This window comes from Empidonax traillii, unplaced genomic scaffold, assembly GCF_003031625.1.
Source record: "Empidonax traillii isolate 1590-97213 ecotype Southwest subspecies unplaced genomic scaffold, ASM303162v1 scaffold1684:size115527, whole genome shotgun sequence".
Classification (NCBI taxonomy): domain Eukaryota; kingdom Metazoa; phylum Chordata; class Aves; order Passeriformes; family Tyrannidae; genus Empidonax; species Empidonax traillii.
Window position 1 is genome coordinate 12,953 of NW_020956877.1, and position 27,812 is coordinate 40,764.

At 67.1% G+C, this 27,812-nt stretch overlaps 6 protein-coding genes and 1 non-coding gene across 17 annotated transcripts in view; 5 read left to right on the forward strand and 2 right to left on the reverse strand.

Moving 5' to 3' along the window:
- Positions 1 to 4,202, forward strand: part of ESYT1 (extended synaptotagmin 1) — a 9,658-nt gene extending 5,456 nt beyond the window's left edge. The window contains exons 7-23 of the mRNA XM_027908370.1: positions 54 to 140; positions 399 to 548; positions 624 to 755; positions 988 to 1,164; positions 1,272 to 1,354; positions 1,446 to 1,494; positions 1,580 to 1,669; positions 1,878 to 1,973; positions 2,063 to 2,134; positions 2,214 to 2,300; positions 2,387 to 2,533; positions 2,613 to 2,764; positions 2,858 to 2,950; positions 3,028 to 3,159; positions 3,235 to 3,340; positions 3,437 to 3,486; positions 3,599 to 4,202. Coding sequence (XP_027764171.1) covers positions 54 to 140; positions 399 to 548; positions 624 to 755; positions 988 to 1,164; positions 1,272 to 1,354; positions 1,446 to 1,494; positions 1,580 to 1,669; positions 1,878 to 1,973; positions 2,063 to 2,134; positions 2,214 to 2,300; positions 2,387 to 2,533; positions 2,613 to 2,764; positions 2,858 to 2,950; positions 3,028 to 3,159; positions 3,235 to 3,340; positions 3,437 to 3,486; positions 3,599 to 3,632 — 1,737 coding nt within the window. The 3' untranslated portion in view covers positions 3,633 to 4,202. The remainder of the gene's footprint in view (positions 1 to 53; positions 141 to 398; positions 549 to 623; positions 756 to 987; positions 1,165 to 1,271; positions 1,355 to 1,445; positions 1,495 to 1,579; positions 1,670 to 1,877; positions 1,974 to 2,062; positions 2,135 to 2,213; positions 2,301 to 2,386; positions 2,534 to 2,612; positions 2,765 to 2,857; positions 2,951 to 3,027; positions 3,160 to 3,234; positions 3,341 to 3,436; positions 3,487 to 3,598) is intronic.
- A 382-nt stretch (positions 4,203 to 4,584) lies between these two features.
- Positions 4,585 to 7,752, forward strand: MYL6 (myosin light chain 6). Of its 2 annotated transcripts, XM_027908356.1 has the most exons (7): positions 4,585 to 4,672; positions 4,962 to 4,989; positions 5,946 to 6,089; positions 6,169 to 6,342; positions 6,916 to 6,993; positions 7,104 to 7,142; positions 7,525 to 7,752. In XM_027908356.1, exons 1-6 carry the CDS (start codon positions 4,670 to 4,672, stop codon positions 7,130 to 7,132), a joined length of 456 nt encoding a protein of 151 aa, XP_027764157.1. In that variant the 5' UTR covers positions 4,585 to 4,669; the 3' UTR covers positions 7,133 to 7,142; positions 7,525 to 7,752. The 2 variants fall into 2 exon arrangements, with proteins under 2 accessions (XP_027764157.1, XP_027764156.1); XM_027908355.1 differs by lacking the exon at positions 7,104 to 7,142.
- A 63-nt stretch (positions 7,753 to 7,815) lies between these two features.
- Positions 7,816 to 16,339, reverse strand: SMARCC2 (SWI/SNF related, matrix associated, actin dependent regulator of chromatin subfamily c member 2). 8 transcript variants are annotated; one of them, XM_027908342.1, is made up of 29 exons: positions 15,956 to 16,339; positions 15,700 to 15,819; positions 14,873 to 14,958; positions 14,507 to 14,588; positions 14,335 to 14,427; positions 14,169 to 14,238; positions 13,995 to 14,064; positions 13,820 to 13,895; positions 13,605 to 13,736; positions 13,397 to 13,512; positions 13,164 to 13,294; positions 12,999 to 13,058; positions 12,881 to 12,918; positions 12,525 to 12,655; positions 12,367 to 12,438; positions 12,173 to 12,286; positions 11,652 to 11,805; positions 11,431 to 11,523; positions 11,080 to 11,199; positions 10,949 to 11,011; positions 10,616 to 10,874; positions 10,146 to 10,307; positions 10,009 to 10,073; positions 9,794 to 9,923; positions 9,548 to 9,714; positions 9,336 to 9,470; positions 8,934 to 9,249; positions 8,442 to 8,816; positions 7,816 to 8,265 (listed from the first exon to the last, which is right to left on the reverse strand). In XM_027908342.1, the coding sequence occupies exons 1-29, from the start codon at positions 16,064 to 16,066 to the stop codon at positions 8,189 to 8,191; spliced, it is 3,618 nt and encodes a 1,205-aa protein (XP_027764143.1). In that variant the 5' UTR covers positions 16,067 to 16,339; the 3' UTR covers positions 7,816 to 8,188. The 8 variants fall into 8 exon arrangements, with proteins under 8 accessions (XP_027764143.1, XP_027764142.1, XP_027764147.1 ...); XM_027908341.1 differs by having other exon boundaries at positions 11,080 to 11,202; XM_027908344.1 differs by having other exon boundaries at positions 7,817 to 8,265; positions 13,170 to 13,294; positions 15,956 to 16,338.
- An 858-nt stretch (positions 16,340 to 17,197) lies between these two features.
- On the forward strand, positions 17,198 to 17,279 carry TRNAS-CGA. Its single transcript has one exon. It is a non-coding gene; the product is annotated as a tRNA-Ser (tRNA).
- A 543-nt stretch (positions 17,280 to 17,822) lies between these two features.
- RNF41 (ring finger protein 41) lies at positions 17,823 to 27,549 on the reverse strand. 2 transcript variants are annotated; one of them, XM_027908352.1, is made up of 7 exons: positions 27,534 to 27,549; positions 22,635 to 22,786; positions 21,405 to 21,517; positions 20,609 to 20,880; positions 20,215 to 20,350; positions 19,895 to 19,998; positions 17,823 to 19,173 (listed from the first exon to the last, which is right to left on the reverse strand). In XM_027908352.1, exons 3-7 carry the CDS (start codon positions 21,492 to 21,494, stop codon positions 18,822 to 18,824), a joined length of 954 nt encoding a protein of 317 aa, XP_027764153.1. In that variant the 5' UTR covers positions 21,495 to 21,517; positions 22,635 to 22,786; positions 27,534 to 27,549; the 3' UTR covers positions 17,823 to 18,821. The 2 variants fall into 2 exon arrangements, with proteins under 2 accessions (XP_027764153.1, XP_027764151.1); XM_027908350.1 differs by lacking the exon at positions 27,534 to 27,549 and adding an exon at positions 24,116 to 24,186.
- On the forward strand, positions 24,461 to 26,241 carry NABP2 (nucleic acid binding protein 2). 2 transcript variants are annotated; one of them, XM_027908353.1, is made up of 8 exons: positions 24,461 to 24,526; positions 24,569 to 24,586; positions 25,071 to 25,164; positions 25,231 to 25,369; positions 25,457 to 25,528; positions 25,622 to 25,697; positions 25,818 to 25,884; positions 25,982 to 26,240. In XM_027908353.1, exons 3-8 carry the CDS (start codon positions 25,086 to 25,088, stop codon positions 26,152 to 26,154), a joined length of 606 nt encoding a protein of 201 aa, XP_027764154.1. In that variant the 5' UTR covers positions 24,461 to 24,526; positions 24,569 to 24,586; positions 25,071 to 25,085; the 3' UTR covers positions 26,155 to 26,240. The 2 variants fall into 2 exon arrangements, with proteins under 2 accessions (XP_027764154.1, XP_027764155.1); XM_027908354.1 differs by having other exon boundaries at positions 24,469 to 24,520; positions 25,982 to 26,241.
- Positions 26,626 to 27,812, forward strand: part of SLC39A5 (solute carrier family 39 member 5) — a 6,381-nt gene continuing 5,194 nt past the window's right edge. Inside the window, exons 1-2 of the mRNA XM_027908357.1 lie at positions 26,626 to 26,668; positions 27,398 to 27,791. Coding sequence (XP_027764158.1) covers positions 27,423 to 27,791 — 369 coding nt within the window. The 5' untranslated portion in view covers positions 26,626 to 26,668; positions 27,398 to 27,422. The remainder of the gene's footprint in view (positions 26,669 to 27,397; positions 27,792 to 27,812) is intronic.

Here is a 27,812-nt window from a genome sequence, read left to right on the forward strand (position 1 = left end):
GGGAGAGGGTGGAGGGGTTTGGGGGCCAATGGGATCTGACCTGCTCCCCCCAGGTGGTCTGTAACACCTCAGCCCCCGTCTGGGAAGACGCTTTCCGCTTCTTCCTGCACGACCCCAGGAACCAGGACGTGGATATCCAGGTGAGATCCCCAGCCCCCACATCCCCCGAGATCTCCCCAGTTCTCCAGCCTTTTGTCCCCCCATATCCTCCCAAGTCCTTGTTCCTTTTCCCTCCCCAAATCCTCCACTCCTTCCTTTTCCCCTCCTACTTCCCCTTTTCCTTTCCCCCCTCTTTTTTCCCCCCTTTTCTCCTCCTCCTTTCTCCCCAGTTCTTCCCTCCCACTTCCCCCCCTTTCCCCCATTCCCTGTGCCCCCCCAGTGACTCCCCCTGCCCGCAGGTGAAGGATGACCCCCGGCAGACCCCGCTGGGGTCCCTGTCTGTGCCCCTGTCCCGCCTGCTCGAGGCTCCAGAGCTGACTCTGGACGAGCCGTTCCCGCTCCAGCGCTCGGGGCCCGGGAGCCGCCTGTTCATGAAGCTGGTCCTGCGGGTGAGGGGGGTCTGGGGGTCCGGGGGAGGGGCCCTGCCCCTGCTCACCCCCCCCCGCTGACCCCCAGATCCGCAGGTGCTTTTCCTCGACGCCCCCGAGAAGGGCGTGGCCCCCCCTGTCCCCCCAGGGCAGACGGAGCCCCCGGCCAGCACCGAGAGCCCCCCCCGGCCCACCCAGGCCAGCCCGGACCCCCGGTTTGGCACCGAGGTGGGGAGGGTACGGGGGGGCAGGATGGACAACAGGGGCTGGGGGAGGGATGGGGGTCCTGGGGGGCGGGATGTGGCTCAGGGGCTGGGGGGGTGGTCCTGGGAGATGGGTTGAGGGGTCCTGAGGGGCAGCTTGGAGGGGTCATGGGTGGGAATCGGGGTCAGGACTGGGGGGCTGGGGGATCCAAGGGCTCTGGCAGCCCCCTGCCAGTGCCTGGTGGTCCCGTGTCCAGCACGTGCTGCGGATCCACCTCCTGGAGGCCGAGAACCTGATCGCCAAGGACAACTTCTTCAAGGGGATGGTGCGGGGCCGCTCCGACCCCTACGCCAAGGTCCGCGTGGCCGGGAGGGTCTTCCGGAGCCGAGTGATCAAGGAGGAGCTGAACCCCCGGTGGAACGAGGTCTACGAGGTACCAGCATTCCCATCTTCGGCCCCGTGGGCAGGGGAGGGTCCTGGGTGGGGAAACAGTCCCGGGGGGCTCGAGGTGGGACCCAGGTGACCCCTGTCCCCACCCAGGTGATCGTGGACAACATCCCAGGGCAGGACGTGGAGTTTGACCTCTTTGACAAGGACGTGGACAAGGATGATTTCCTGGGCCGGTGGGTGCAGGGGGGTGTGGGGGGTGCTTGAGGGGGGGGGTCAGGGGACTGTGGGGGCCCCCCAAAACCTCACTGAGTGTCCCCCACCCAGGTGTAAAGTGCCACTGAGGCGGGTCCTGAGCAGCTGCATTGTGGATGAGGTGGGAGAGAGACTTGGGGGGTGGTGCTGGGGTTGGGGGAGTCACCAAAGGGGGTTCACTGAGGGAGGTCTCCCTGTCCCACCAGTGGCTGCCCCTGGAGGAGGTGAAGTCAGGGCGGCTGCACGTGAAGCTGGAGAACCTGGACCCCCGGCCCAGCACTGCCCTCCTGGAGCAGGTAACGACCCCCCCGCTCTTGAGGACACCGTGGACCCCAATCTCTGTCACCATGGACCCCAATCTCTGTCACCATGGACCCCATGTGTCCCCATCCCCACTGACATCCCCACCTCTGCTCCCCCATCCCCATCCATCCCCATTCCCGATCTCCTGGGGGTCCCCACGCCACATCAGGACCCCCAGCCCACCTACCCCGTGTCCCCCAGGTCCTGCACACCAACAGCCTCCTGCAGCCTGCCCGGGGTGAAGAGCTCTCAGCCGCCCTCCTCTCTGTCTTCGTGGACCAAGCTGCCGACCTGCCGGTGAGTGGGTGCCCCCCCCTCAGCCTGGGCCCCCCAGGATGCCCCCAAATGTCCACAGCACCCCCTTCACCCCCGTCCTGCCCCCCCAGCTCCGGAAGGGCTCCAAAGCACCCTCCGCCTTCGCCAGCCTGGCTGTGGGCAACGTGTCCTTCAAGACCAAGGTAAGAGGTGGTGGAGGGGGGACCGGGGGGTGTTTTGGTGGGATTTGGGGGGTCTCTCACCCCTTCTCGCCCCCCCCAGACCTGCGCCCCGTCTGCAGAGCCCGTGTGGGACGAAGGCTTCTCCTTCCTCATCAAGCGTCCGCACGAGGAGTCTCTTCAGCTGCAGGTCTCTACCCCCCCCAGGGTGGGGGTCCCGTCCCCACAGCCCCCTGGGGGTCCCATGTGGGGGTCCTGAGCTCCCTGTGCCCGCAGGTGAAGGAGGAGGGGGGGCAGCCCCTGGGCAGCCTCAGCCTGCCCCTGCCACAGCTCCTGGCCTCGGAGGGGCTGGCTCTGGACGGATGGTTCCCCCTGGCCGGGGGGGGCCCCGGCACCCAGATCCTGCTGCGGGCGCAGCTGGGGGTGAGTGGGGTCCTGGATGGGGGGGGGAGATGGGGCAAGGTGAGACCCCCCCCCCCTCACCACCCCTCTCGCCCCCCAGGTCCTGGTGTCGCAGCAGGTGGAGGCGGGGGCCGGCGGGTCCCTGGAGGGGGGGGACACGGACCCCCAGCCCACAGAGGCGCGTGGGGAGCAGGAGGAGGAGGAGGAGTGCGGGACGGGGGGGCTGCGCCAGCGCCTGCCCCCTGTGGACAGGTGGGAAGGGGGGGCACGAGCCCCCTCCCGAGCCCCCAGCCCCACATTCCAGGGAGGGGGGTCTTTGGGGGTGCTGACCCTCTGCCCCCACAGCCCCCCTGAGCCAGCAGAGGGTCCCCGGCTCCAGCTCACGCTCTGGTACCACCGGGACGAGAGGAAGCTGGTGGCCATCGTCCACGCCTGCAGGTGAGGCTGGGGAGGGGGGCTCGGGGCCGGGACCCCCAGGCTGGGTCCCCCCTCTGAGCCCTCATAACCCCCCCCAGGGAGCTGCGGGCGGCGGCGAAGGAGCTGCCAGACCCCTACGTGTCCCTGGTGCTGCTCCCCGACCGCAGCCGCGGCACCAAGAGGAAAACCAGCGTGCAGAGGAAGACCCTGAACCCCGATTTCAACGAGAGGTAAGGAGGGTGAGGGAGGGGCCCTGTGCCACCCAGTACGGCCCAGTACAGCCCAGTACAGCCCAGTGTCCCCAGGTTCGAGTGGGACCTGTCCCTGGAGGAAGTGTCACGGAGGAGGCTGGAAGCTCATGTCAAATCCACCCTGTCCTTCATGACACGGGAGAAGGAGGCGCTGGGGAAGGTAGGGGGGGCCCAGGGGGATCCGGGGGGGGGATTTGAGACAGGTCTGGGAGGTCCGGGGGACCAGGGAGTCCCCTGAGCCTTTGCTCTCCCGCAGCTCCATCTGAACCTGGCGCAGGTGGATCTGTCCGAGGGGGGATCCCACTGGTGAGTGGGGCTGAGGGGCTGTGCTGAATGGGGGGAGGGCTCTGGGGGGTCTCTGGAGTGGGGAGGGGGGGCTGTGTCCCCCCCATACCCCCTCACCTCTCTCCCTGCACAGGTACGAGCTGCAGGATGAGCGGAGCGGTCCCTAAAGCCAGACCATCGGCCCCAACCCGTCCCCCTCGGGGGGACCCTCTGGCTGCTGCCGCCCCCACGCCCGCCAAGCCCCCGCCTCGCCATCGACCAAAGACTGCTGGGCCGGGCCCCCCCGCACCCCCCAGACTGTTACAAACCTCGTGCCTTTGCCCCCCACCCGAGGGGCCCTCGGTGTTGGGGGGGCCCGGCTGGGGTTGTGTCCCCCGGGTCCCCCCCCTCCGAGGGGACGCTTCTTAGAGCCGCTGCTGCCACCACCGGGATGTCACCGGGATGTCCCCTGGATGTCACCGCCGGGATGTCACCGGGATGTCCCCTGGATGTCACCGCAGGGATGTCACCGGGATTTCACTGACCGGACCCCCCCGGAATGCCACTGCCAGGCCACTGCCTTGATGCCACCACCAGGGTGTCGCTGGGGTTCCACCTCCAGGCCACCGTGGGGACGCCACCGCCGTGCCGTGCCACCGGGATGTCACCGCGCTGCCACCGCCGTGCCACCCCCCTCGCTGCCTTCCCAGGGCTGCGTCCCCGTCCCCCCCCCGCGCTAATAAAGGGGGGAGGTCACAGCTTCGTGTGTTCCTGGAGGGGTCCCGGGTGTTGGTGGGGTTCCACAGGAGTCCCCAGTGGGGTCCAGTCACGGGTGCCCTCCATGGGGCGTGGCCGTGGGGTGCCCCCGTGGGATGCCCTCACTGGGGGGCCTGTGAGGGGAGTTGGTGTCCCCCGTGGATGGGGTGTCCCCCGTGTGATGTGCCCGTGGGGGGGAAAGGGTGTTCCCAGTGGGATGAGGTGTCTCCCGTGGGATGTCCCCGTGGGATAGGGTGTCCCCCGCGGGGGAGGTGCCCCCCGTGGGGTGGGGAGGGTGTTCGCTCCGTGCCCATCTATAGCCAAAACATCCCCCCCGGGGGATGAGGAGGGGGCGTGGCCTCCCCGTTTCCCCGCCCCCCTCATGAATAATCCCCACCCTCGTTACCGGCGGTGACGCCGCGCGCGGTGACGCCCGAGAGCGCAGGAGGGAACGGGAGCGGCCGGCGCCATGGTGGGCACCGGGAGCGGCACCGGGAGCGGCACCGGGATCCGCACCGGGAGCGGCCCCGGCGGGGGATGCGCGGGCGGAGGGGGATGCACGGGCGGGGCGGCGCTGGGGGGGGGATCGGGGCGGGGGTCGCACCGGGGGGGGGGGGGGGGGCGGATGCGGCGGGGGCGCGGGGGGCACCGGGCGGGCTCGGCGGGCACCGGGCGGGCTCGGCGGGCACCGGGCGCGGGCCGTGGCCCGATCCTCCCCGGGGGATGCCGGTGCCCGCTGACGGCCGCGCTCTCCCCCGCAGTGCGACTTCTCGGAGGAGCAGACCGCGGGTGAGTGACCGGCACCGGGCACCGGGAGCGGGACCGGCACCGCTCCAGCTCGGGGCACCGGGAACGGACCCCCCCGGGGCGGCCCCGCCGCCCCCAGCGCTTCCTGCGCGACCGCGGGCGGGGCCTTTTCCCGGGGCAAAGTCTCTCCCGGGCGGGGCCGTTCGTTCCGGGGGGAACCGGGGGGAACCGGGGGGATGCGGAACCGGCGCCGGTGGCTGCAGGGCCGGGGATACGGCACCGGCACCGGCACCGGCACCGGGGGGTGTTTGGGCCCCTCCTGAGCAATTTGCCCTTATATGGGCACAGCGAGCGCCGGCCGCGCATTCCTGCGGGGCGGGGCCGCGGATTCCTGAGCGCTCCCGGTTCTCCGGGATCCGCCGGGATCCGCCCGGGGCTCCCCGCTCGGCCCGGGCACCATCCCGCAGGGCGGCGGCCCGACCCGCATCCCGGCTGGCGTCGGATTCCACCGGGAAACCTGATCCCACCGGGAAACCGGATCCCACCGGGGAACAAAACCCTACCCGGAGTCGGAGGGGGGGCTGGGAGTGGAGCCCCCGAGGTGCGAGGTCCCGAGGAGGAGGCTGTGGGGTCCCTGAGGTGTTGAGTTCCAGGGATAGAGCAGGATGGCAGGACTGGCCGTGTGCTGGGGGTCCCAGAGGCACTGACACGGGGGGCCAGGTGCTCTGAGGGTCTCGGTGCTGCTGACAGGGGGGTCCTGGTGCACTGGGGGTCCTGGAGGTGCAGAGTCGGGGGTCTTTTTGCCTCAGGGGGTCCGGTGGTGCTGATGCAGAGATTCTGGAGGCTCTGATTCGGGGGTCCCGTACCCTGGGAGTCCCGGGGGCACTGACAGGGGGGATCCCAGCAGTGCCTGTGTGGGGGTCCTGGCAGCACTGACACACGTTGGGTGTCCCGGTGCCCTGGGGGTCCTGGCACCACTGACACGGGGGTCCCGGCAGAGTTCAAGGAGGCATTCCAGCTGTTTGACCGCACGGGCGATGGGAAGATCCTGTACAGCCAGTGCGGGGACGTGATGCGAGCGCTGGGCCAGAACCCCACCAACGCTGAGGTCATGAAGGTGCTGGGCAACCCCAAGAGCGATGGTGAGTGGGGAATCCCCGTGTTCCCCCTCCCAGGACCCCCAGGACCCCCCAGCCCTCACACACGTGCCCTGTCCCACAGAGATGAACGTGAAGACGCTGAGTTTCGAGCAGTTCCTGCCCATGATGCAAACGATCGCCAAGAACAAGGACCAGGGGTGCTTCGAGGACTACGTGGAGGGGCTGAGGGTCTTCGACAAAGAGGGCAATGGCACCGTCATGGGCGCCGAGATCCGCCATGTCCTCGTCACCCTGGGTGAGCCTCAACTCCCCCTCTGGACCCCCAAATCCCCACAGGGAAACCAGATCTCGCTGGGAAACAAAACCCAACCTGGGCCAGAGAGTGAGGTCTGGGGGGGATTTGGGAGTGGGGTCTCCGAGATGTTGGGTTCCAGGGATCCAGCACGATGGGAGGGCTGGCGGGGGCGTCCTGGTGCTCTGGGTGGTCCTGGTGCTGCTACATGGGGGGCTCCTGGTGCATTGGGCATCCTGGAGGTGCAGATTCAGGGGTTGTTCTGCCCTGAGGGTCCCAGTGGTGCTGGCAAGGGGGACTCAGTGCCCTGAGGGTCCCAACGGCATTGACGTGGGGATCCTGGTGCCTTGTTGCCCCTGGAGGTGCTGATATGGGGGTCCTGGTGGCACTAATACAGGGGAACCCCTCGGCCATCCCTGAGGACCCCCAAAGCCCAGCCAGCTGCAGGGATCCTGTCAGCTCCCACCAGCCCTGAGATCATCACAAGCCCCCAGCCAGCCCCCGAGACCCCCTGCGAGGCCTGGGGACCCCCAGTGTGTGTCCCCCTCACCCCAGGGTGACACAAATGTCCCACAGGTGAGAAGATGACGGAGGAGGAGGTGGAGCAGCTCGTGGCCGGGCACGAGGACAGCAATGGCTGCATCAACTACGAAGGTGAGGGCTGGGGGTGGGAGGGGGGTCCCAGGGGTGCTGGGGGTCCCGGGGGGTGTTCGTCCGTGGCCACACTCCCTCCCTGACCATCATGTCTCCTTCCTTCCTCCCAGCGTTTGTGAGACACATCTTGTCAGGGTGACGCCGCAGGGGTAACGCCTCCCCCCCCCTTCCTTCAGTTACTTCCAGTTTTTTTTTTTCCTTCCTTTTTTTTCCCGCCCTGATGTCTTTTTTTTTTTTAATGAAGAAAAAAAAGGCCGCCTGGTTTGCGCTCTCGCCCTTGGTGCAGCCCCCCCCTCTGCCCCCTCCTTCCCCCCGCATGTCCTTCTGCATGGAGCCCCCCCTGTGCGCCGGGGCTGGGACGTGGGTGCTGCTCTGGGGGGCTGCAGGAGCCCCCTCCTACCCCCCCCGTAGCGACGCCGGGTTCTCCCTGCGCTCTTCAGCCGTTTGACTTTGGTTTTCCTGCCTCTCTCTGGGATTAGGGAAACGGGGGACCGGCAGACCCCTCCTCACCCTCATTTCTTCTCTCCACAGAGCTGGTCCGGATGGTGCTGAGTGGCTGAAGACTCCCCCGTCCTCCTGTGCCCCTCCCCTCCACTCAGTTTTGTGCCTTTTTCCTCATTTTCCTGCCACCACCGCCACCACATCCCCACTGCCCCCGTGTCCCAACCGCTCCCCTAACGCCCCCGGCCCTCCCTCGGCCCCATCGGCTAAATTATTGCTCCACAGCATCAAATAAAAGTCTCAGAACGTTGAATGTGACCCCCTCCCCTCCTCATGTGTCCCCCCACCAAGACAGACCCAGCACCACAAGGCTGTTTCTTCCCGCCCCAGGGACTTGGAATTTTATTTTTATTGGTTTTTTAAAAAAAGAAAAAAAAAAGAAAAAAAGAAAAAAACAAAAAGGGGAGGAGGAAAAGTAGCTGGGTGGGTGTTGGGGGTTGGTTTTGGGAGGGGGGGAAATGCCCATGTGCCAGGTGGGATCGGAGCTGTCTCATAAATAGCCGGGGGGGGAGCAGGGTCCCAGCCCCCCCCGGGAGACCAACACTTAAATAAAATCTGGGACAATCATAAAAAAATACCAAAGCTGGGGGCGAGGGAGGTCGGTTGAGGTGGGCAGGGGGTCTTTTGGGGTGCCTTGCAGGGGCGGGAGGGGCCGGTCTGGGAGGGCTGCGGCGTCCTGGGCCCCGGCCGGGGCTCACTGCGTGGGGGGCACGGGGGTGGCCGTGCTGGGGGTGGGCGCGATGGGGTCCGTCTGCAGGGGGGGGCCTTGGTCTGTAGAGAGAACACAAAGGACGGGGGGGGGGTCACATCTGGGGGGGCAAGGTGGTGCACGAGCACCTCTTGCCCCACAGCTCCGGGGGGAAGGGTTGAGGCCCCCGCCCGGCCCCGTGCCCACGAGTGATCCGCCCGCTCCCGGTGTCCCCCCCGTGCTCCCCCCCATGTCTCACCTGCGAGGAGGCCGGGGTTGGGAAGGAGGCTTCCCTGCACGGCGGCCACGATGGCGGGGCTGTGCGCGGCGGCCGAGCCCCCCGCGAGGTGCGGCAGGGCCAGGCCGGGTGGGTGGGAGTTGGGGGGCAGCCCCCCGCCCCCCGGCATGCTGCTGGCCAGGGCCCCATGCAGCGGGATGGGGGGCGGGTTAGCAGGGAAGGAGGCGCCCAGGGGGTCGGCGGGGGGGTTAGCCATGCTCAATGGGATGGCGGATGGAGGCAATCCGAAGGGCAGGGCCGCGGGAGCATTACCGGGCACAGCGGGGTGGCCGCTGCCACCGAGGGTCCCCGCCAGGCTCTGGGACGGCGGCTGCTGCCCAGGGAACGGCGCCGGGGCTGCGGGGAAGAGGGGTGGTGAGGAGACCCCAACACAGAGACACCCGCCCGCCCCTCCCTCCCCCAACCCTCAGCACCCCTGGGACCCCCCTCACCCAACCCCTCCCCATCCCTCACCGTGCGGGACGTTCGAGGCTCCCGGTGGCGGGGGCGGCTGCGGCGGGGGGGCCCCGGGCAGCGGCTGCCCCACGGGCTCGGCGGGGCCCACCATGGCCGGGGTGGGTGGCGCGGCCAGCGGGTGGGCGGCGGGGGCCAGGGGGGCTCCGGTGGCGGGCAGGGGCTGAGCCCCCGGGGGCAGCGGGGGTGGCTGCTGCTGCTGCTGCTGCTGCAGGTGCTGGAAGTGCTGCTGCCGGGCGCGCATCTCCGCGTACTTCAGCTGCTCCATGTGGAAGGCCTGGCGGTCCGCCAGCAGCTGCTGCCGCTGGTATTCCAGCTGGGGGGGACACGGCAGGGTCAGCTGAGGGGGGGGACAAGCAGACGAGCACCCGCCACCCTCCCGGCGATGGCACCGGCACTCACAGCCTCGCGCTCCCGGTCCATGATGGTCTCCAGCTCCTCGAAGTGCCGCAGTTTGATCTCCAGCTTCTTCATCTGCGTCTCCACCAGCAGCGCCACGAGGGACTTGATCTTCCGCTCCTCCACAGCCGCCAAGTGCTGGGGGAGGCCACCCGGGGGGGTCAGAGCCCATATCTGGGTTGTGCTCCCCCCCAGCCCAGACCCCCAGCCCTCACCTTGGCCTTCACGGCAGCAGCAGCCAGTGCGGCAGCGGCGGCAGTGGAGAGGTTCCCCTCGCCGATGTCCCGCTCCACCTTGGCCTTGCGCTCAGCCTCAGGCTCTGGAGGCTCCTTTGGTGCCTCATCTGGCCCCTCCTTCACCTCCTTTTCTTTCTCTGGCTCTCCTGTGGCGCAGTTGGGGCCGTGTCAGCAGTGTCGTGGGGGGCTCAGTGTCCCCCCAGCCCTGCCAGGCCCCCCACTCACCTGCACCATCACTGTCACCCTTGTCGGGCTCCTTCTCACCCTCCACCTCCTTCCCCTTCTCCTCCTCCTTCTTGGGCGTATCCCCAGGCTTCTCCTTTGCCTCCTCCTCGGTGCTGCTGTCCCGGGGCTCCTGGGAGGGACCAGCCCCACGGTCACTCAAGTCCTGCCTGAGCCACCCTCCCCGGCCCCCCATCCCCTCTCCGGCCCCCTCCTACCTTCACCTCCTTCTTCTCCTCGGCCGGCTGCGCATCGGCCCGCGCCTCCTCCGCCCCGCTCTCCTCTGGGGACACAAACCCGTTCTCAGGCTCTGCCACTGCCCTCCCAGACCCCTGAAGTCCCCCTGGCCCCTCACCGATCCGCTCCGGCTCGTCCGAGGTGGTGCCGGCGATGCCACTGCTCTCCAGCCCAAACGCGGGGTCAGCCTTGCCCGTCACCTTGGCCGCCTCCTCCACCTTGCGCACGTGGGCCTCCACCAGCGCCGTGGGCACCTCCTCCTTCATCTTGGAGAATTCCTCTGGGGGAAGTGCCGGGGAGGCCTCAGTGGGACCCCAGCGCCCCTTGGAGTCCCCCCAGCACTGCACATCCCTTGGGGGGGGCTTGTCCCAGCTCAGCAGGCCTCGCCCTGGCTCCCCACAGGATTCATCCCTCTCCCCACCAGACTTGTCCTGCATTCCTACAGAACTTCCTACAGGACTCCTCATAGAACTCATCTTATCTGCTATAGGGCTCCCTACAGGACTCCTCCCTGTCCCCGTGGTCCCTGTCCCCTCTCCTCCCAGGACTCCTGCAGCCCCCAGGCTGGACCCCTGCCCGAGCCGTTACCCAGAGCCGATTTGGCGGCAGCGGAGGCGACGCGGGGGTCGACGACAGAGGCCAGGAAGGCAACGGTGCTCATGACAGGGTTGCCCGACTGGCTGAAGGGGATGGGCTGGTAGGCCAGTGGTCCCAGCGATGCCTCCGAGTCCTCCAGGTAGGGATCCTCGATGGGCAGCCGCAGGAAGTGCAGGATGCACTCATCCTGTGTCCGGCTGCCCACGTGCTCTGACACCTTGTTCCAGTCGTCCTTGTACATCTCCAGGGCCTGTGGGGTGGAGTAGGGGGGCGTCAGCAGGGGCTGGCAGCCCTGTTCCCCTCTTCCCATGGACCCTCACTCACCTCCAGCAGCAGCAGTGTTTCCTGCTCCGTCCACTCCCGCGTGGCGCTGGCGGCAGCCTTGCTCTGCGGGTGGAGAGAGAGGGGTGAGGGGCGGCGGGTGGGGGGCCGGGGCCAGGCCGAGGGCTGCCCACCTTGGAGGGGACGTTCTTCTTGGTGTACATGTCGGTGCGGAGGCCGAAGTTCTGCATGTCGGCCGGCTTCTCCTTGCCCTTGTCCGGGAAGTTCAGCATCTGCTGCGAGGCCGAGGTCGGCTGCTGAGGGGAGAGAGGACGCTGGGATGCGGCCATGGGGGGACAGGACATCAGGATACCAGTCCCCCCCCGCCCCTCCAGCCCAGAAAAGTCTTCGTGCCCCGTCTCGTCACGGTGTCCCCCCCGCGTCCCTGCTCCCCGGGGCAGGGCGGCATGCGGGGCGCGAGGGGGAGGAGGGAAGGAGCCTTCCTCGGCCAGCGGCGGGGGCACGGACCCCAAGGAGCCGCCTACCAGCTCCGGCTTCCCCTTCACCGTCTCGCTGACGAGCTCTTCGATCTCTTTGCTCTTGCGGGCGGTCTTGGCGTCGCCGTCGCTCTGCCGGCCCTGAGGCAGGCACGGATCGAAGCTGTGCATCCCCCACCCCCCGCCCCACCCCGCGCTCGGCCCCTGCGGGGACCGGGGGGCGGCGGGGGGGGTCGCGGCTGCGCAGGGCGGACGCCCCCTGCACCCACCTGGGGCGTCTTGGGCTGCAGCGGCACCAGCCCCGAGGGAGTGTCGGCCAGCACGTGGAAGTGGGAGGTGGGTGGGGGGCCCATGGGGGTGGGCCGGCTCTCGGCATCCACCTGGTAGTTGATGAGGCCCCACTGCTCCAGGAAGGCGTGGACCCTGCGGAGAGCTGGGATCAGACCCTGCCAGAGCCCCACTGGTGTCTGTGGGGTCCCACACCGACCATCTCTGCCCCACTGGCACTGGACCCGTCAGCACCAAGGTGCAGAACCTGTCAGTGTCTGGCGCTCCACCAGCACCAGGCCCCCACCAGGGTGCCCCAGTGGCACCAGACCCCTGCCAGCGTTAGGGTACCACACCGACCCCCCATCGATGCTGAGGTGCCACACTGACCCCATCAGAACCGCGGTGCCACAATGACCTCCAGACGCACCGGTACCAGGCCCCTGCCAGCCCCACCGACCCTGGCCTCCTGCCAGCACGGGGGTGCCAAACCGCCCCCCCACGCCCCTGGCACCGCACCCACCGCATGATGGCACAGACGTCGCCGGCCAGGTTGCGGCGGCAGGCGGTGGAGGTGAGGTACTCCTGCGGGTTCAGCCGGTACGTGTCGATCATGAAGTTGCGGTAGGCCAGGTATCTGCGGGGGGGGCAGAGGGCTGAGCACTGGGCACGGTCCCAGGGGTGACAGGGGGGTGGCGAGGGCAGGTCGGGTCTCACATTTCAGGGGTCTTGGATTTATTCTTGCCGTTGAAGAACTCGGGCAGGGCACGGCGCTCGATGGCGTGGACGCTGCAAAAGGGGACGCTCGGGGAGGGCCCGGTAGGTGGCCAGGACACCCCTCTCATCCCCATCCTCATCCTCAGCCAACCCTGTACCTGTTGTAGTCGAACCAGGCCGCGTAGCTGGGGATGATGATGTGGTGGGTCTGCTCTGTCACGTTGTCCTCGTGCAGGTCGGGGTTCTTGGCCTGCTCCCCCTTGCTCCCAGTGCCGTTCTCCTCCTCGTCCTGCCCACAGACCAGCACAGCATGGGCAAGGGGGTCCTGGGCCCCCCCACTTCTGCACCCTTCATCATCCTCAGCGGGAGCAGGATGAGGCCAATGGCCTGGGGCAAAGGCAGCCCCAGGGGTGAGGGGGTGGGCAGAAAAGGGCCTTTTTGCACCCAGAAGAGGGGCAAAGAAAGAGGGACAAAGAGGTGACTCCCGCGCTGGGAACACCTTCCCTGGGCTCACCTTGCCAGTCGTCTCCATGCTCTCATCTTCCTGCTCATCTGAAGGGAGGGAGGAGAGGGGTGGTTTTGGGCACTGCCAGGCCGGGGGTCCCGGGGCTCTGCCACAGTGCCTCACTCACCCAGGTCCGTCATGGTGCCCCCCTTCACGGGTGCTGACTCCGAGTCCTTCTTGGTGTTGACTGTGGTGCAGGGAATTGGCACTAAGCACCCCCAGGACACCTCCCACCCCACCCCAGTCCAGCTCACGAGGGGGGAATCTTATGGGGGGTGCTTCTGATCCTCATCCTGACCTGTTTTGGGCAGGGTGACCTCCTCCACGTTGGGGACGGGCGAGGGCTCATCCATGTCCTTTGTCAGGTCCTCCTGCTCCTCCTCGCGGTGCCCGCGCTTGGATTTGTTGTAGGGGGTGGAAGGTCTGGGAAGGTAGAGACCCCCCATGCCCAGTCACCACCACCCCAGGGCCAGCCTCCCACAGCCTCTGTGGGGCCCAGACCCCTCCCTGGACCCCCCAGCTCACCCCTTCTTTGCGTTCTTCTTCTTGGCCTCGGGGGTGGGCGATGGGGAAGGTGAGCGCTTCCGCTTCTTGTAGTTACCCCCCTTCTTGTCCCGCCGGTCTGAGTCGGGGCTGTTCACCTGGTGGGCACATGGGGGGTGTCACTGCGTTCAGCTGGGTGGGACAAGACCCCCAGCACCCCCTCTACGGGGGGCTCTGCACCCACTCTGACCTCGTCCGTCAGCGTCTTGGCCGAGATCTTCTTCCTGCGGGTGACGGGGCTCTTCTCGTCCGTCACCTCGTAATCCTCCTCGTTCATCCACTCGTTGAAGGTGTCCGTGTCCAGGATCCACTTGGCATGGACCTGTTTGGCAGGTGTGGGGGTGTGTCAGGCAGGGGTGGGACGGGGGCTGCAGCTGCTCCCCCAACCTGGGGGACCCTCGTTACCTTCCGAGGCTTCTCCGGTGTCGGGGCGTCCTCCACGGACGCCTCGATCTCGCTGGCGGGGATCCAGGTGTCGTAGCTGCAGGTGAAGGACGGGGGTCAGAGTGGCACCCACAGCAATTCTGGGGGGGTCAGGGGGCTCCCCAAAGTTTCAGCCCTCCCACCTGGGCCCTCTCACCTGTCCGGGTAGTAGCCCCAGTGCAGCAGCACCTGCTTGTCACGCTTCATGACCGGCCGGACCCACTCCTCTACGGGAGACATGGGGGGCTGGCACTGATCCTCCAGCCCCCCCGGAGCCCCCCGTGATCCCAGGCACAGCTCTGACCTCCCCCAACCCCTCCCTCACACCCACCTTCCTCCAGATTCCCCGGGACGGGGCAGACAATGTGGGACGCGTTGCTCTTGTCCTCGGTCACGGTGCCCTGCGAGAGCCAGGGGTTGGATCCAGGGCTAAATACCAGGATGAGGTGTTGGATGAACCCCCCCCTCGTTCCCCCCACCCCAGTGCTGCCACCCACCTGGTGCCTCTTGACGATGTCCTTCAGTTTGCCCAGCAGTTTGGGCTCGATCTCCTGGTGCAGGAAGATGTTGGGTCGGGCCAGGCAGTTGTTCTGGGGGGGGGAGAACAGAGTGGTGAGGTTGGAAGAGGACAAGGGGGCCTGGGAGGGGGTCAGGGATGGGACTTCTTACCTGCACCAGGGATTTCTCGATGGTCATGAACATCTCCACGTTGCGGTCCATCCGCGAGGGATTCTGGAAATCGAAACGCCGCCTTATTGGAAGAAAAGAGCGACTCTCATGAAAGCCACAGCTCAGGTCTCCTTGTCAGCATCCAAAATTTGGGGGGTGGGGGTGGGACACGCGCCTGAACCCCATCAGGGGTCTGTTTGCTCTGGAGGTGGGAGCCCTACAACCAGCCCACCCCATGCACCCCTGCCCGAGGCCACCCCAGGGTGTTCCCACGGAGAAGACCCCCACCCTTGCCCCTGGGATTTCCTCATGGCCCCCCCAAACCACCCAAGACCCCCCATCCCCCCGGTGCAGGTGGGTGCTCACCATCCTTGGTCGCTCTTGAATTTATAGGCCGCTGCCAGGATGTGGCACAGGGCTCCCCCCGCCTTGAAATCCAGGAAGCATTTGATCTGGAAGGGGAGGAGGTGGGTCAGGGGGGTGATGGGGGTGTCACCCCCTTGTTGGGGGGTGCCATTCCCTCGCTGAGCTCCCATCCCCAAGTCTGGGTGCCGTTCCATTCGGGTTCCTCGGGCTGGGATGCAGTCGCTGCAGGGCTGGGGCACTGTCCCCAGCTAGGGACCTGTCCCTGTGTGGGGACACCATCCCCAGGGCCATGGGATGCTGTCCTGTGGTCCCAGGGGCAGTGTTCCCTGGTCCTTGGGGCACAGATGCTGCCTGGGGGCAGAAAGGTGCCCAGGGTCCCCAGGCACTGTCCCCAGGACACTGGGACATGTCCCTGAGCAGGGCACTGTCCCAGGGCTGCTGTCCGTGGTCAGGTGCTGTCCCCAGGTCGCTGCAATGCTGAACGAGGTCACTGGGGCTTTGGGTGCTGTCCCCACTCAGGTCCTTGTCCCCAGCTCACTGGGGCTGTCCCTGGGGACCGGGATGCTGTCCCCTGGGTACTGAGGGCTGGCTCCGGCTATCAGGGTGCTGTCCTCACACCTTTGGGTGCTGTCCCCAGCCAAGGTCCTTGTCCCCCGTTCATTGGAGCTTTCACACGGATCTCCAGGACCCCGTCCCAGGCCCATCGGGGTCCACCCCTGCACCCTTTTGGGGCACCGTCCCTGCTCGGGGTCTTGTCCCCAGACCCCCGGGTGTCCCCCCCCTCGTCCCCCCGTGTCCCCCCCGTGCCCGGTGTCGGCGGCTCTCACCGGCAGCTTGGTGAGGGGCGCGTTACTGACGTGCTTCCCGAACACCTCCTCCTGGAACTGCAGCAGCTGCACCACCAGGCTCGACAGCGACTTGTTGGTGGGGGGCTCTGCCTGGATGTACTGCGGGGCCGGGGGGGTCAGCGCGGCCGCGGGGCCCGGGGTGGGTGTGGGGGGGGCGATGGCGGCGGCGCCGCCGTGACAGGCCGGGCCCGGCGCGGGGCGGCGGTGCCGCCCCATCACACCCTCGCCCACCTACCTTCTTGTAGTTCTTGCCGAGCCAGAGCCGCACGTTGTCGAACTGGCTGACGGTGTCCGAGGCCTCGTAGTACTTGACGTTGGGGCCGCCGTCCTTCTTCCGCACCGCCATCTTGAGCGGGCCGGGCCGCGCCGCCTCCGCCCGCCCGCGGGCTCCCCCTGCGGGCCCCGCGCCGGTACCGCCGCTGCCGCCGCTCCCCCTGCCGGCCCCGCTCCGGTACCGCCGGTCCTGTTCCGGTACTGCCGGTCCTGTTCCGGTACCGCCGGTCCTGTTCCGGTACCGCTGTCCCCCCTCCGGTACCGCCGGCCTCGCTCCAGTACCGCCGGTCCTGTTCCGGTACTGCCGGTCCTGTTCCGGTACTGCCGATCCCTCTCCGGTACCGCCGGCCCCGTTCCGGTACTGCCGATCCCTCTCCGGTACCGCTGCCCCCCCTCCGGTACCGCCGGTGCCGTTCCGGTACCGCCGATCCCTCTCCGGTACCGCTGCCCCCCCTCCGGTCCCGCTGCCCCCCCTCCGGTCCCGCTGGTCCCCCCGGCCCGGCTCCGGTACCGCCGGCCCCGATCTCCGTTACCGGCCCCAGGGGAGGTGCCAGACTTGTCGGAGCGAGCCCGGAGGAGGCCCCGAGGTGATCCCAGGGAAGGATGGAGGAGGAAAGGCCGGGGGAACTGGGGTTGTTCGGCCTGGGGAAGGGAGGGCTCCGGCGTGACCTCACTGTGGCCTCCCAGGACCTGAAGGGAACTTTCAGCAAAGATGGGGTGAGACTGTTTACAAGAGCTCGGAGTGACGGGACAAGGGGGAACGAGTTCGAACTGAGACAGGAGGTTTAGATTAGATATGAGCAAAAAAATCCTTCCCTGTGAGGGTGGTGGAGCGCTGGAATGGATTTGCCGGAGCACCCGTGGCTGCACCGTCCCTGGAAGTGTCCAAATCCAGGCTGGAGCGGCCTGGTCTAGTGGAAGGTGCCCCTGCCCATGGCAGGGGGGTGGAATGAGACGAGTTTCCCACCCTACCCCTTCTGTAATTCCATGTGTGTCGTGCGGGAGGCTGGAGCGGTTGTGGCTCCGAGGCGGGGCGGGGAGCCCCGGTGGGCTCCCGGGCGGATCCCGGGTGGATCCCCGGTGGATCCCGGGTGGATCCCGGGTGAATCCCCCGGCCGGTCCCGGAGAAGCGGCGGGTCCCGGTGGACGGGGCGGGGCGGGGCCGGGCCGGTCTATGCGGAGCGCGGCGCACGGAGGCGCGAGAGTCACGGTGGCCGAGTGGTTAAGGCGTTGGACTCGAAATCCAATGGGGTTTCCCCGCACAGGTTCGAATCCTGTCCGTGACGCCGACGCTGTTTTTTTATGGGCCCGGGGGCCACCCCGGTCCCGGCTCCTTCACCCCCGTTCTGGTGGCGGCTCTTTTAACGGCGGCAGCAGCGGGGACTCCCCCAGCGCTCGGTTCCTGTTCTTACCGGCGACAGCAGCGGGGAGCCCCGGTACCGGCTGTTTTACCGGTGGAAACAATGGGAACGCCCCCTCCAGTCCCGGCTCTTTGAACGGGGGGAGGGAGGAGGAGCCCCCCAGCCCCGGTACGGGGTTTTTTACCGGTGAGAGCCCCGGGACAGGTTTATCCTTTTAGGGGAGCACAAAAGGGTGACCCCCGTGGCTGGAGCCCCCCACGACACTCAGCCACATCCCCGGTGTGGGCCGTTCCCTCCCGGGGTGGTGGAAGCCCCTCAGTGACATTTATTGATCCCAGGGACCCCTCAGGATACGTGGATCCCCCCAGGATGGGGAGGACACCCCCAAACCCACCCAGTTTTCCCTTGGGGCTGAGCCCCCTGTGGTGGGGGGTTTCAGGGTGCAGGTGAAGGCCCCCAAAGCAACAATAAAGCAATCAGAATGCTGTTTATTGATCATTTCAATCCCTGCCTCCTGCCCGATCCACTGGGACCGATACCGGAGGAGAAACGATGGTAAAAAAAAACAAAACAAATGCAAATAAATTAAATTCCCAACAAGTCCCACAGAACCAGGCCAGAGGCGCCTGCCCATGGTACTTGAAAAATCAAATAAAAGGGGGGAATAAAAACGAAAAAAAGGCCAAAAAAAAGTACAAAAAATACAGAACCACAATCACAAGTGTCAGGAAAAGTAACACCAAGAGTGGAGAAAGCAGAGCCAAACACGGGGCAGGACCAGGGGGAGGTGGGAGATGCCCGAGGGGAGATGGCTGCTCCCGAGGAGAGGGGCTGGGGCATGCACAGAGCAAGAGGGGGAAGAAGGGTCCCCAAGGCCAAGGACCCCCCACTCCAGGGGCTCGGCTGCAGCTGTTTGGCTCCGGGGTCAGTGACACTGGCAGTGCCCACTTTGGGGACACCAAGACAAGCCCCTTCCCCCTGCAGGAGGGGAGCAGCTCCCGCTGCTGCGGGGTCAGATAAAAGCTTGGAGAGACACCAGAGAGTGAGGTGGAAAACCCAGAGGGAGTGAGAAATCCCGTGAGGAAATTGGCTGTGGAATGAGTGAGAGCTGCCAGGCAGCAGGGCTGGTCCTGGGGGTCTGGGCTGGATCGCGAGCCGGGATTTTGGGGGACCCACCAAGGGGTCTGGCAGTGCGTGTGGAGCCGTCGCTCCTTCTGTCCAAGAAAGACACGGAACGGGGAAGCAAAGGGGGGACGTGGAGGGGCTGCAGCGCCGGCTGAGCTCTGCGCAGGGTTTACCAGAGGGGTTCAGTCGTGTCACTGAGGAACCCAGAGGTCAGAGGGGACAGTTCCCTAAAGTCCATGTCGGTGACCAGGGAACACCAGCAGTTCTGAGCGGCCTCCCTGGGCCTCCCCCTCTCTGCACCTTCCCCCTCCTCTCCCTCGAAGCGCCTGTCCCCAGAATCCCTCAGATCTCCTCCACTCCGTGTGCAAAGATCATGACGAGTCCCGGCTCGAGCACCATGTCCTCGCCCATGTGCTGGTTCTCGCAGGCCATCACCACCACCGCCTGCTTCCCGGGGATGCGCTTGGCCACATAGTTCTCGTAGTAGCGCCGGTTCATCTGGCGCGTCTCCAGCGTGGCCAGGCCCTGCGGCCAGTTCCGCTCGTGGGCGTTCTCGATGAGCTCGTTGATGATGGACGCGGGGCAGCCGCTCTCCACCAGCGAGCGCTTGATGACGGCCTGGAGCACCGCGTCCGGCGTGGAGATCATCCCGCCCCACCGCGTCACCCGCGCCGGCTGCAGGGAGTTCACCCACCTGGGGACACAGAGTGGGGGGGACGGGGGTGTTTTCGGGGTAGAATCCCAGAATCCTTGAGGTTGGAAAAGCCCTCCAGGATCACCAAGTCCAAGCTGTGCCCAATCCCCACCTTATCACCCAGCCCAGAGCAACCCCTTCCAGTGCCTGACCGCCCTTTCCATGGAGAAATTCTTCCTGATTTCCAACCTGAACCTGCCTTGGGGCAGCTTGAGGCCGTTTCCTCTTGTCCTGTCACTTGTTACCTGGGAGAAGAGGCCAACCCCCACTTGGCTACAATTTTCCCCCAGAGCTGGGGACTGGCTCTGTCTCAGGGCTGCTCCATGCTCAGGAGTGAGGCTGGATGGGGAACACTGAACCTCCCCACCTTCCCCTCCTGTTTTCATCCCAGGCTGCTTCAATCAGCTCCATGATCCCGCCCTCCAGGGAGGGGAGAGAGGACGAGCAAGGAGCTGCTTCCTCCAGCCTTTCTCCCAAGGAGGAAGGAATCTGGCAGCTTCCTGTTTGTGGGCAGGATGCAGGTGGAACAATAATATTCTGAACCCATTGTGTGAGCAGCTCACGTGCCTCCCCCAGCACAAACTCCCCTCTTCGCTCTTGCAAACCATTTCCTTTCCATCAGAAGGCACTTCACCCCCTCCCCAGTCCCTCAGCCACACTGGCAGATTCCCAGTCCCCTCTGCCCCATGTGGAGCTTCCCCTGCCCAGCCCTGGGACTCACTCCAGGATCTCGTTGTACTCGATGGTCTCCTCCAGGTTCTGCAGGTTGGGGTTGACGCTGCGGATCGCCCGCATGTAGGCCTTGAGCAGCTGGATATCCCGCTTCTGCCACGGCAGGGAAAAGCGGGATTTGGGAACGGAGTCACCGGCGGGGCCGCGTGGCACCGATCGGCCCCGCAGAGCCCTCAGTGCCACCCAAGCACCCACACAGCCCCAGCCACACTCAGCTCAGGCCACTCTCCAGCCCCTCTGTATTTTGGTGTCCAAGCACCCCGTGGGACCAGGAGAACCCTGGCACAAAGGTGGCACAGCTGGACCCACCTGCTCAGCCAGCTGGTGCTTGTGCTCCGCCGAGGTCTTCTCCAGCTCGGCGATCCGTGTCTGCTGCTGCTGCACCACCGACCGCAGGTGCTTGATGCAGTTGTGGTTTGGCAGCTCATCTTTGGGCATTTCCAAGCTGCCAAGGAGAAAACGTGGAGGCCCCACGTTAGGGGAAGCTACACGCAGAGCACTCGGCATGGGCGTGTGAACGGCTTCCAGAACTAATCCAGGCGTGGAGCACCAGCCCCGGCACCTGCGATGGGTGTGGCCCTTGAACTGGGTATGATTGGTGATTGCCCTTCTCTCTGGTTTGTCAAAGCCTCTCTGCAGGGCCTTGAGGGAGTCCACAGCCCCTGCCAGCCCCACGGCCCTCAGACCCCAGGCCCCTCCTCACCCGCATCCCTGCTCGCACGTCACCGGGCGCTTGGGGTTGTGCTCGCAGTCGTTGAGGTGAGACATGAGGTTGTCGAGGCGCACGACGGCCGTGCAGCCGAAGACAGCGTTGTCACAGGTGATCTGCAGCTTGGACAGCATGTTCCGCATGATCCGCGGCACCGGGCGCAGGTGGGCGACCGTCACCACGCTGCGGTCCACGGGGCACGTCTGCTGCTGCGAGAACCACTGCGTGATGCAGGCATTGCAGAAGGCGTGCTCGCAGTGGGGAGCCTGCGGGGGGGCAGGACACGGCCACGGGTCACCCACGGGGTCCCCAAGGCTGGAAAACACCCCCCGGACCGAGCCCAAGCTGTGCCCGATGCCCACCTTGTCCCCCAGCCCAGAGTGCCACGGCCAGGCCTTGCCTGGGCACCTCCAGGGGTGGGAATTCCACCACCTCCCCAGCTCCCCCCTCCTGTCCGGGAGCCGTGGAGAGTGAGAAGGTCCCCCCTGAGCCTCCTCCTCTCCAGGCTGAGCCCCCTCAGCTCCCTCAGTTCTCCAGCCCCTTTTGTCACCAGCACCCCCAGGGCCTTTCCCAGCTTTCCAGCCACTCTTCTTCCATCCTGGGGCATTCCAGGGGGTTGCTGTGACCCAAGGGTAGGACCTGGCACTTGGCCCTGTTGATCCTCACACCACTGGCCTCAGTCCATGGATCCCTGGGATGGCACAGACCCCTTGGAGCAGTGTTCCTGCTCCATCCCGGGTCTTGCTGCCCCCTGCAAGGGCTGATGGGGCAGGAAGGACCAGGATCCTACCTGAACCGGCTCCTCCAGGACCCCACTGCAGATGGGGCATATAAGGTCCTCATCAACGTCCCCCTGGAAACGAGTTACATCATACCCCATCGCTCGTCACCGGTGCCAGAACCCTGCAGAGGGGACACAGGGCTGAGGGGAGCAGCCCAGGGAGCTGCCCAGGGCACATCCCGGCCCTCTGCTTCACAAATTCCTGCTCCCTCCCACCCCAGGCACGCCCAGGGCTCTCTACAGGTGCCCTATGAGGGGGTAAAAGGGTCTCGGCCCCCTCTGTGTGCCTGAACGGCCCCGATGCTGCTGCTCCCGCTGCTTATTCCCAATCCTGATGCGATTTTCCACCTGGTGGCTGCTGGGGTTTGATCTGGGGGGTTGTTCTGCACAGTTTATTTGGTTTGCTGAGGCGGGACGTGTGCCAGGGGCCGTTCCTGGTGCAGCCAGACCCTCACCAGCCTCGCAGACGGCACCGGCTCCTCCCCGGGAGGAAGGAACGTCCTGCCAAGGACAGCACCGCCAGGTAATTCCCTTCTCCAACCCCTGAATCCTCTGCCAGGGCCGGCCTTGAGCTTTGCCCCGGCAGTTACTGGACCCTCTGCTCCTCCTGCCCCGTTCTCACGATATCAAAGGCGGTGCCAAAGCCCTGCAGCCCCACAGGGCGCCTGACTCCCGATAAAGGAGTCCCCACCCCAAATCCAAACAGGAGCCAGCAGGGACAGGAGCAGTGGGAGCTCACGGGGAGCCCTCACGAGGCTCTGGAACCATGGCCCTGCAGCGAGGAGAGCGTGGCAGGGCAGCAGCTCCAGCTGTGCAAACATCAGCCGGCAGCTCTGCACCCCCCCAGCTCTCGGGGTGCAGCTCCAGAGCTCCGGATCCACCGGGGCTTTGGATTCATCCAGGGGGGTCATGGCCAAAACCCTTCCCCTGCCAGTCCTGGGGATCCCCTGGGAATTCCCAGGTCTGCCCAGCTCCTTCTACGTGAAATACAAGATGTAGAAACCAGGCAGGGGCAGTTCCTGAGCCAGTTTGGCAGGATTTCTGCCAAACCTCTGGAATTTAAGGAAGATCTCGCTATTTCCCCGTGGATATTGATTTACACCAAAGGTTTTTGGGGCAAGAAACCCCCCAGACCTGGGAGCAGCCACCATTCCGAGGCTCCACTCCTGCAGAAAGCTGTGGGGGAAGGACTGAAGGCACTCCCAGGAGAAGGGAGGTTGGGAGAGGCCTCTGGTTTACCTCCCGTGGCAGAATTCCTCCTGGAGCGGCACAGGGCTGGGCTGGCTTCACTCTGTGCAGGGACACTCCCCCAATGGCCCATCTTTCCCCTCACTCTTCCACAGCCCAGAAGGTTCCTCGAGGGCCCCACGCCGGAGTCAGACAGGGCAGATCTGATCCCAGGGAACACAGAAGGGAGGGAGGGTGAGGATGGTGAAGGAGGTGGGGGCTGTGCCCTGCCCCTCACGCCCCTCCAGCCACGTGGGAAAGGAGCTGGAATTTTCTGAGGAGCCTTTGAGACTCTCCAAAAACCAATGGAGCGCCCGGAAGGCGCCGATTCCTCGTGGACACAGCGGGATGGGGGGCCAAAGGCTGTGGCCAGGCAGAGGATTCCCACTGTGTCCCAGCCTGCTCCCTGCCTCTGTGGACTTCAAATGTCAGTGGGAAGAAGGAGGGTCCCTCCAGAGCCCCAAACCAGCCCTGGAGAGCCCTCGAGGCCCCCCTGAACATGACCTCCTGAACAGAGATGCACATCCCTGTCTCCCTGTGGCCCTTGGCTTTGGGAATCCCAGCCCCATTCCCAGCTGGATCCACAGGGCAGGGACACAAACCCCAGCCCATTGGGCAAAACCTCAGCTCTGCAGTGACAAAATCCTGCTAAAAATACCCGTTTCCCCAAATGCCACTTAAAAAAAATCCCCACCATCTCCTGAAACGAATCCAAGTTTTTTTTCTCTCTCTTGCTGTGAAAAATCGACAGAATGAGAAAAACTATTTTGGTCTGAGCTCCTGGTCGTGGCAACGAGGGGAAAAACCAGCTCAGGAACAGCCTGGGTGGTGCTGCCACAGGGTCTGGGCACCAGAACCTTCGACACCGTTATTACCAAGGCACCAAAATTTCCCTGGTGCTGCTGAATTTTGGGGCATTTTCACGTTCATCATTTAAAATCACGGTAAAAAAGCTCTTCCTGAAAACAAGGCTGAGCTCGGGTGCTGTATAATTCCTGCCTTCCCTCGGCTTCCCAAACACTGCTGGGCTTGTGGGTGCTCCCCACATCCCCCCAAATTCCTTGGGATCGTTCCCCAGATTCCTTTGGATTGTCCACCCACATTCCTCGGGATTGTTCCCACATTCCTCTCTCCCTCCGCGGCCGCCGCGGGGGGGTCTCCCCCCTCAACCCGGAGCCCCCCGGTGTCCCGGCCCCCCCGGCCTTCGCTGTCCCCACTGCAGACGATTCCTCAGGTGAGCGACTCCCAGTCCGGGCCGGGGCGCGGCCCCGAGAGCACGGCCGGGGATTCCCCTCCTCCCGCCGGGACGGGGCTCCAGCACCACCGGGACCGGACCCTGGGGCACTCCCGACTGGGTCCGGCCTCCCCCAGCCCCTCCCCGGGCCGCCTCCCGCTCTCCGCGGTGCTGCCGGGGTCGCACCGGCGCCCCCCCCCGCCCCGAGAGCCCCGAACGCCACCCACGGGTCCCGCTCTCCCCACGGGGCCCCACGTACCGCGGCCGCCGGGCCCGGGCCGCTCCGGGGCCGCTCCGGGGCCGTTCCGGGGCCGCTCCGGGCTCAGGGGCGGCCGCGGCCTCCACCGAGTCCCCCCCGCCCGGCCCCGCCGCGCCGGAAGTTGCCGCGCCGGAAGCGCCGCTCTGGCCCCGAGTGAGACGCGACTCGCTGGTCGAGGCGGGGCTTAGCTCAGCTCTCCTTATCGAGCCCCGCCCTCTCTGCATCGCTATTGGTTGGAGATGCCGTACGTCACCCGCTCTGCCGCGCGCTGATTGGCTACGCTGGGTGATATCCGGGGGCTGCCGGGAGCGTGCCCGGTGAGCGCGCGCGGTGGGGGCTGCGAGCGCCCCCTCGTGGCGGGGCGGGAGGGAGGGCGGCGCTCCCGGTGCCGGTCCCGATTCCGGTCCCGGTCCCGATCCTGCTCACGTTCCCGGTCCCGGTCCTGCTCACGGCAGCCCCGGAGTCTCGCTCGTGGGTAGTCCCATCCCCGCGGTTGTGTCCCCGGTGAACCGGCCGCCCCGTTCCCGCCATCTCGTCCCCGCCATCTCGTCCCCGCACGCAGCCCGGTGGTCCCGTTCCCAGCGGTGATGCCCCCCCGGTGTCCCGTCCCCGCGGTCCCGTGCTCAGTGCCTCGTTCCTACGATCCCGTCCCCGGTGTCCCCACAGCCCGGCGGTCCCGTCCCCGCGGTCCCGTCCCCGCGGTCCCGTCCCCATCAGCGATGCCCCCCCGTGTCGCGTCCCTGCTGTCCCCGGTGGTCCCCAGGCCGGTGGTCCCGTCTCCAGTGTCCCATCCGCGGGTGGTCCCATGCCTGTGCTCCCCGTCCCCTCAGTGCTGTCCCGGGACCCATCCCGGGGGTGCCACAGCCAGTGTCCCCCCGTGTGTCCCCCCGTGTCCCCCCGTGTCCCCCATCCCCGGTGTGCCCCCCATCCCCGGTACCCCCCGTTACCCCCCCAGGGTTCCGCCGGCACCATGAGCACCGAGACGCTGGTGAAGGACGTGAAACCGGGGCTGAAGAACCTCAACCTCATCTTCATCGTGCTGGAGACGGGTGGGTGCGAGGGCCGGGGGTCCCCCCTGACCCCGCGTGCCCCCCTGACCCCGCGTGCCCCCCCAGGCCGGGTGACGAAGACCAAGGACGGGCACGAGGTGCGGACGTGCAAAGTGGCCGACAAGACCGGCAGCATCAACATCTCGGTGTGGGACGATGTGGGGAACCTCATCCAGCCCGGGGACATCATCCGCCTCACCAAGGGGTACTGGGGGGGCTGGGGGGGCACTCAGACCCCCTGACCCTGGGGGGCCCCTGCCCTGACCCCCCTTCTCCTCCTCCTCCTCCTCAGCTACGCGTCCGTCTTCAAGGGCTGCCTGACCCTCTACACGGGGCGCGGGGGAGACCTGCAGAAGATCGGCGAGTAAGTGCGGGGCGGGGGTCTCACCGGAGCTGGGGGGGCTCGTGGGGCCCGGGGGGGCTGCAGGAGGACCCCACGGCCCCGCTGTGCCTGCAGGTTCTGCATGGTGTACTCCGAGGTGCCCAACTTCAGCGAGCCCAACCCCGAGTACGTGGCGCAGCAGAGCAAAGGGGTGAGCTGGGGGGTCCCGGGCTGGGGAGGGGGCAGGGCTGGCACTGCCAGGACCCCCTTGCCCCCTGAGGGCAGCCCCCCGGCTCTGCAGCACACGAGGGTCTCAAATCCTCCTCCGCAGGCCCAGAACGAGAGCGCGAGTCCTGCTGCTTCCCAGACCACCCAGGGCCCCCCCGCGGCCCCCCCAGGTAGGTCGTGCAGGCCCCATTCCCACCCTGGGGTGCAGAATCGCCCCCCTCCGTGGGGGGGGAGCGACCCCACCCTCCCGTCCCGGTTCTCTCGCAGCCCCCGACAGCCAGAACGGGAACGGGCTGAGCCCGGGGGGCCCCGCGCACCCCCCCAGCGCCCCCGCGCACCCCCCGAGCGGCCGCATCACCCGCAGCCAGCCCGGGCACCCCGGCCCCGCCTCCGGGCCCGTCAGCAACGGCAAAGAGACGCGGAGGAGCAGCAAGAGATAACGGGGACCCCCGCCCGGACCCTCCTCCCTCCAGCCCCGGCACGGCCGGGAACGGCGGGGGGGACCCCCAGCCCCCAGCCCTGCGCAGCCCCCGGGACAAGGGGGGGGTGCCCGGGCCCCGCTGCCCCCCACTCGTGTGCCTGTGGGGGTGTCCGGGAGCCCCCCGTGCTCGGGGGTCCCAGGCAGGACAGGGCTGAGCGGTGCCTGGGGGTCTGCAGCCCCCCCACCCTGCGCCCCTCGCTCTCCCGGGCCGGGGCAGCGCCCGGGACCCTCGGGGTGTGGGGTAATAAAGGTCGAGCTCTGCCCACGCCTCGCCTGCTCCAGCACAGGGGGGACACCCAGACCCCCCCCCCGCTCCCCTCGCCCTCAAGGCCCTCCCCGCGGCCCCTCCCGGCTCCGGGGCCGGGCTGGAGCAGCTCGGGGTGACCCTTGGCCCCCCCGGGTCGGGCGCAGCAGACGCGGGACGGGGACGGGGACGGGCAGGGCCGCGTCCCCCCGGCCCCACCACCGGTCAGGTGGGCACGGGTGGGCACGGCAGGGGACTGGGGGGACACGGGTGATGCCAGTGCCTCATTGGGGTTGGGATCCCACGAGGAGAGTGATGATGGGGACGGTGAGACCCCCCCTGGGTGGGTGGGGGTGGCTCCAGTGAGGGTGAGGGGCACCGTGGGGCCGTGGTGGGGGTCGGTGGGGTGCTGGCTCCCGGGGTTTTCCATCGTGGCCTGGCCCCACGTGGGAGGAGAGGGCGGCCACCCCACCATGCCTTCTCCACGTGCGCCCATCCTGCGTCCCTGCTGGGAAGGGGGAGCTGGTGGGGGGATATGGGGCTGTGGGTGGTGGGGTGGGGGCGTGGGGAGGGAACCAGGGGGGTACCGAGGGCTTTCTCTGCCGCCCGGTGAAACATTAACTCCCTCACAAAACCTGCTCCGGTTGCAAAACCTCCCCTCAAGGGCGAGGGTCACCGTGTCCCCTCCCAGCATTGTCCCCACCACCCCCATCTCCCACCCTGGGAGCCCTCGGAGGGCACAGGGGCAGCGCCCCGTCCCAGCCCCGCTGCCCAGGGGTGTCCCTGAGCCCAGGTGTGGGACACGTGGCCCGGGAGGTGACCCTGGTGCCGCCTGTGGCTTTCCCTGTGGACGGACAGACGGACGGGCCACTCGGAGGGACCCCACGTCCCAGGAGGCACCCACGGGCAGGGGGTCTGGGCCCACCACCCTCACCCCAGCGTCCCCCTCCTCCCCCAGCTCCGCTGTCCCCAGGATCCGCCCCATGGGCCCCCCCGGGCTCCTCCTGGGGCTCCTCCTGGCTCTGGGGGCCGGGGGGACGCCGGAGCCGCCGGGGCCGCTGCCCGAGGACGCGGCGCAGGAGCACGGGTATTACCTGCAGCAGCTCTTCGGGCAGTACGGGGCCAACGGGACCCTGCCCTTCGAGGGGCTGGCGCGGCTGCTGGGCAGCCTCGGGCTGGGCCGCGTCCAGGTGGTCCAGATCCAGCACGAGGAGCTGGGCCACGGCCACGTCAGTCACCTGGACCTGCTCGAGGTGCAGGAGGAGAAGCACCGGCACCGGCACCCGGTCTGGGAGCACGGCGGGGACGCGGCTCCCGGCAACCCGACCACCGACCGACCCCACAGGTACCCGGTTCCCCCCACAGCCCCCAGG

What these genes read in the sequence shown, in the direction of transcription:
- MYL6 (XM_027908356.1), top strand. An exon ending in CTCGGAGGAGCAGACCGCGG is followed by an intron (nt 4,990 to 5,945) that starts GTGAGTGACCGG and finishes GGGTCCCGGCAG; the next exon opens with AGTTCAAGGAGGCATTCCAG. An exon ending in CCATGTCCTCGTCACCCTGG is followed by an intron (nt 6,343 to 6,915) that starts GTGAGCCTCAAC and finishes AATGTCCCACAG; the next exon opens with GTGAGAAGATGACGGAGGAG.
- NABP2 (XM_027908353.1), top strand. Translation starts at nt 25,086, where the DNA reads ATGAGCACCGAGACGCTGGTGAAGGACGTGAAACCGGGGCTGAAGAAC. An exon ending in CTTCATCGTGCTGGAGACGG is followed by an intron (nt 25,165 to 25,230) that starts GTGGGTGCGAGG and finishes GTGCCCCCCCAG; the next exon opens with GCCGGGTGACGAAGACCAAG. An exon ending in GACCTGCAGAAGATCGGCGA is followed by an intron (nt 25,529 to 25,621) that starts GTAAGTGCGGGG and finishes CTGTGCCTGCAG; the next exon opens with GTTCTGCATGGTGTACTCCG.
- RNF41 (XM_027908352.1), bottom strand. Translation starts at nt 21,494, where the DNA reads ATGGGGTATGATGTAACTCGTTTCCAGGGGGACGTTGATGAGGACCTT. An exon ending in AGCACCAGCTGGCTGAGCAG is followed by an intron (nt 19,999 to 20,214) that starts GTGGGTCCAGCT and finishes CTGCCGTGGCAG; the next exon opens with AAGCGGGATATCCAGCTGCT. An exon ending in GAGTACAACGAGATCCTGGA is followed by an intron (nt 19,174 to 19,894) that starts GTGAGTCCCAGG and finishes CTGTGTCCCCAG; the next exon opens with GTGGGTGAACTCCCTGCAGC.
- SMARCC2 (XM_027908341.1), bottom strand. Translation starts at nt 16,066, where the DNA reads ATGGCGGTGCGGAAGAAGGACGGCGGCCCCAACGTCAAGTACTACGAG. An exon ending in ACATCGTCAAGAGGCACCAG is followed by an intron (nt 14,239 to 14,334) that starts GTGGGTGGCAGC and finishes TGGCTCTCGCAG; the next exon opens with GGCACCGTGACCGAGGACAA. An exon ending in TGCAGCCCAAGACGCCCCAG is followed by an intron (nt 11,524 to 11,651) that starts GTGGGTGCAGGG and finishes TGCCTGCCTCAG; the next exon opens with GGCCGGCAGAGCGACGGCGA.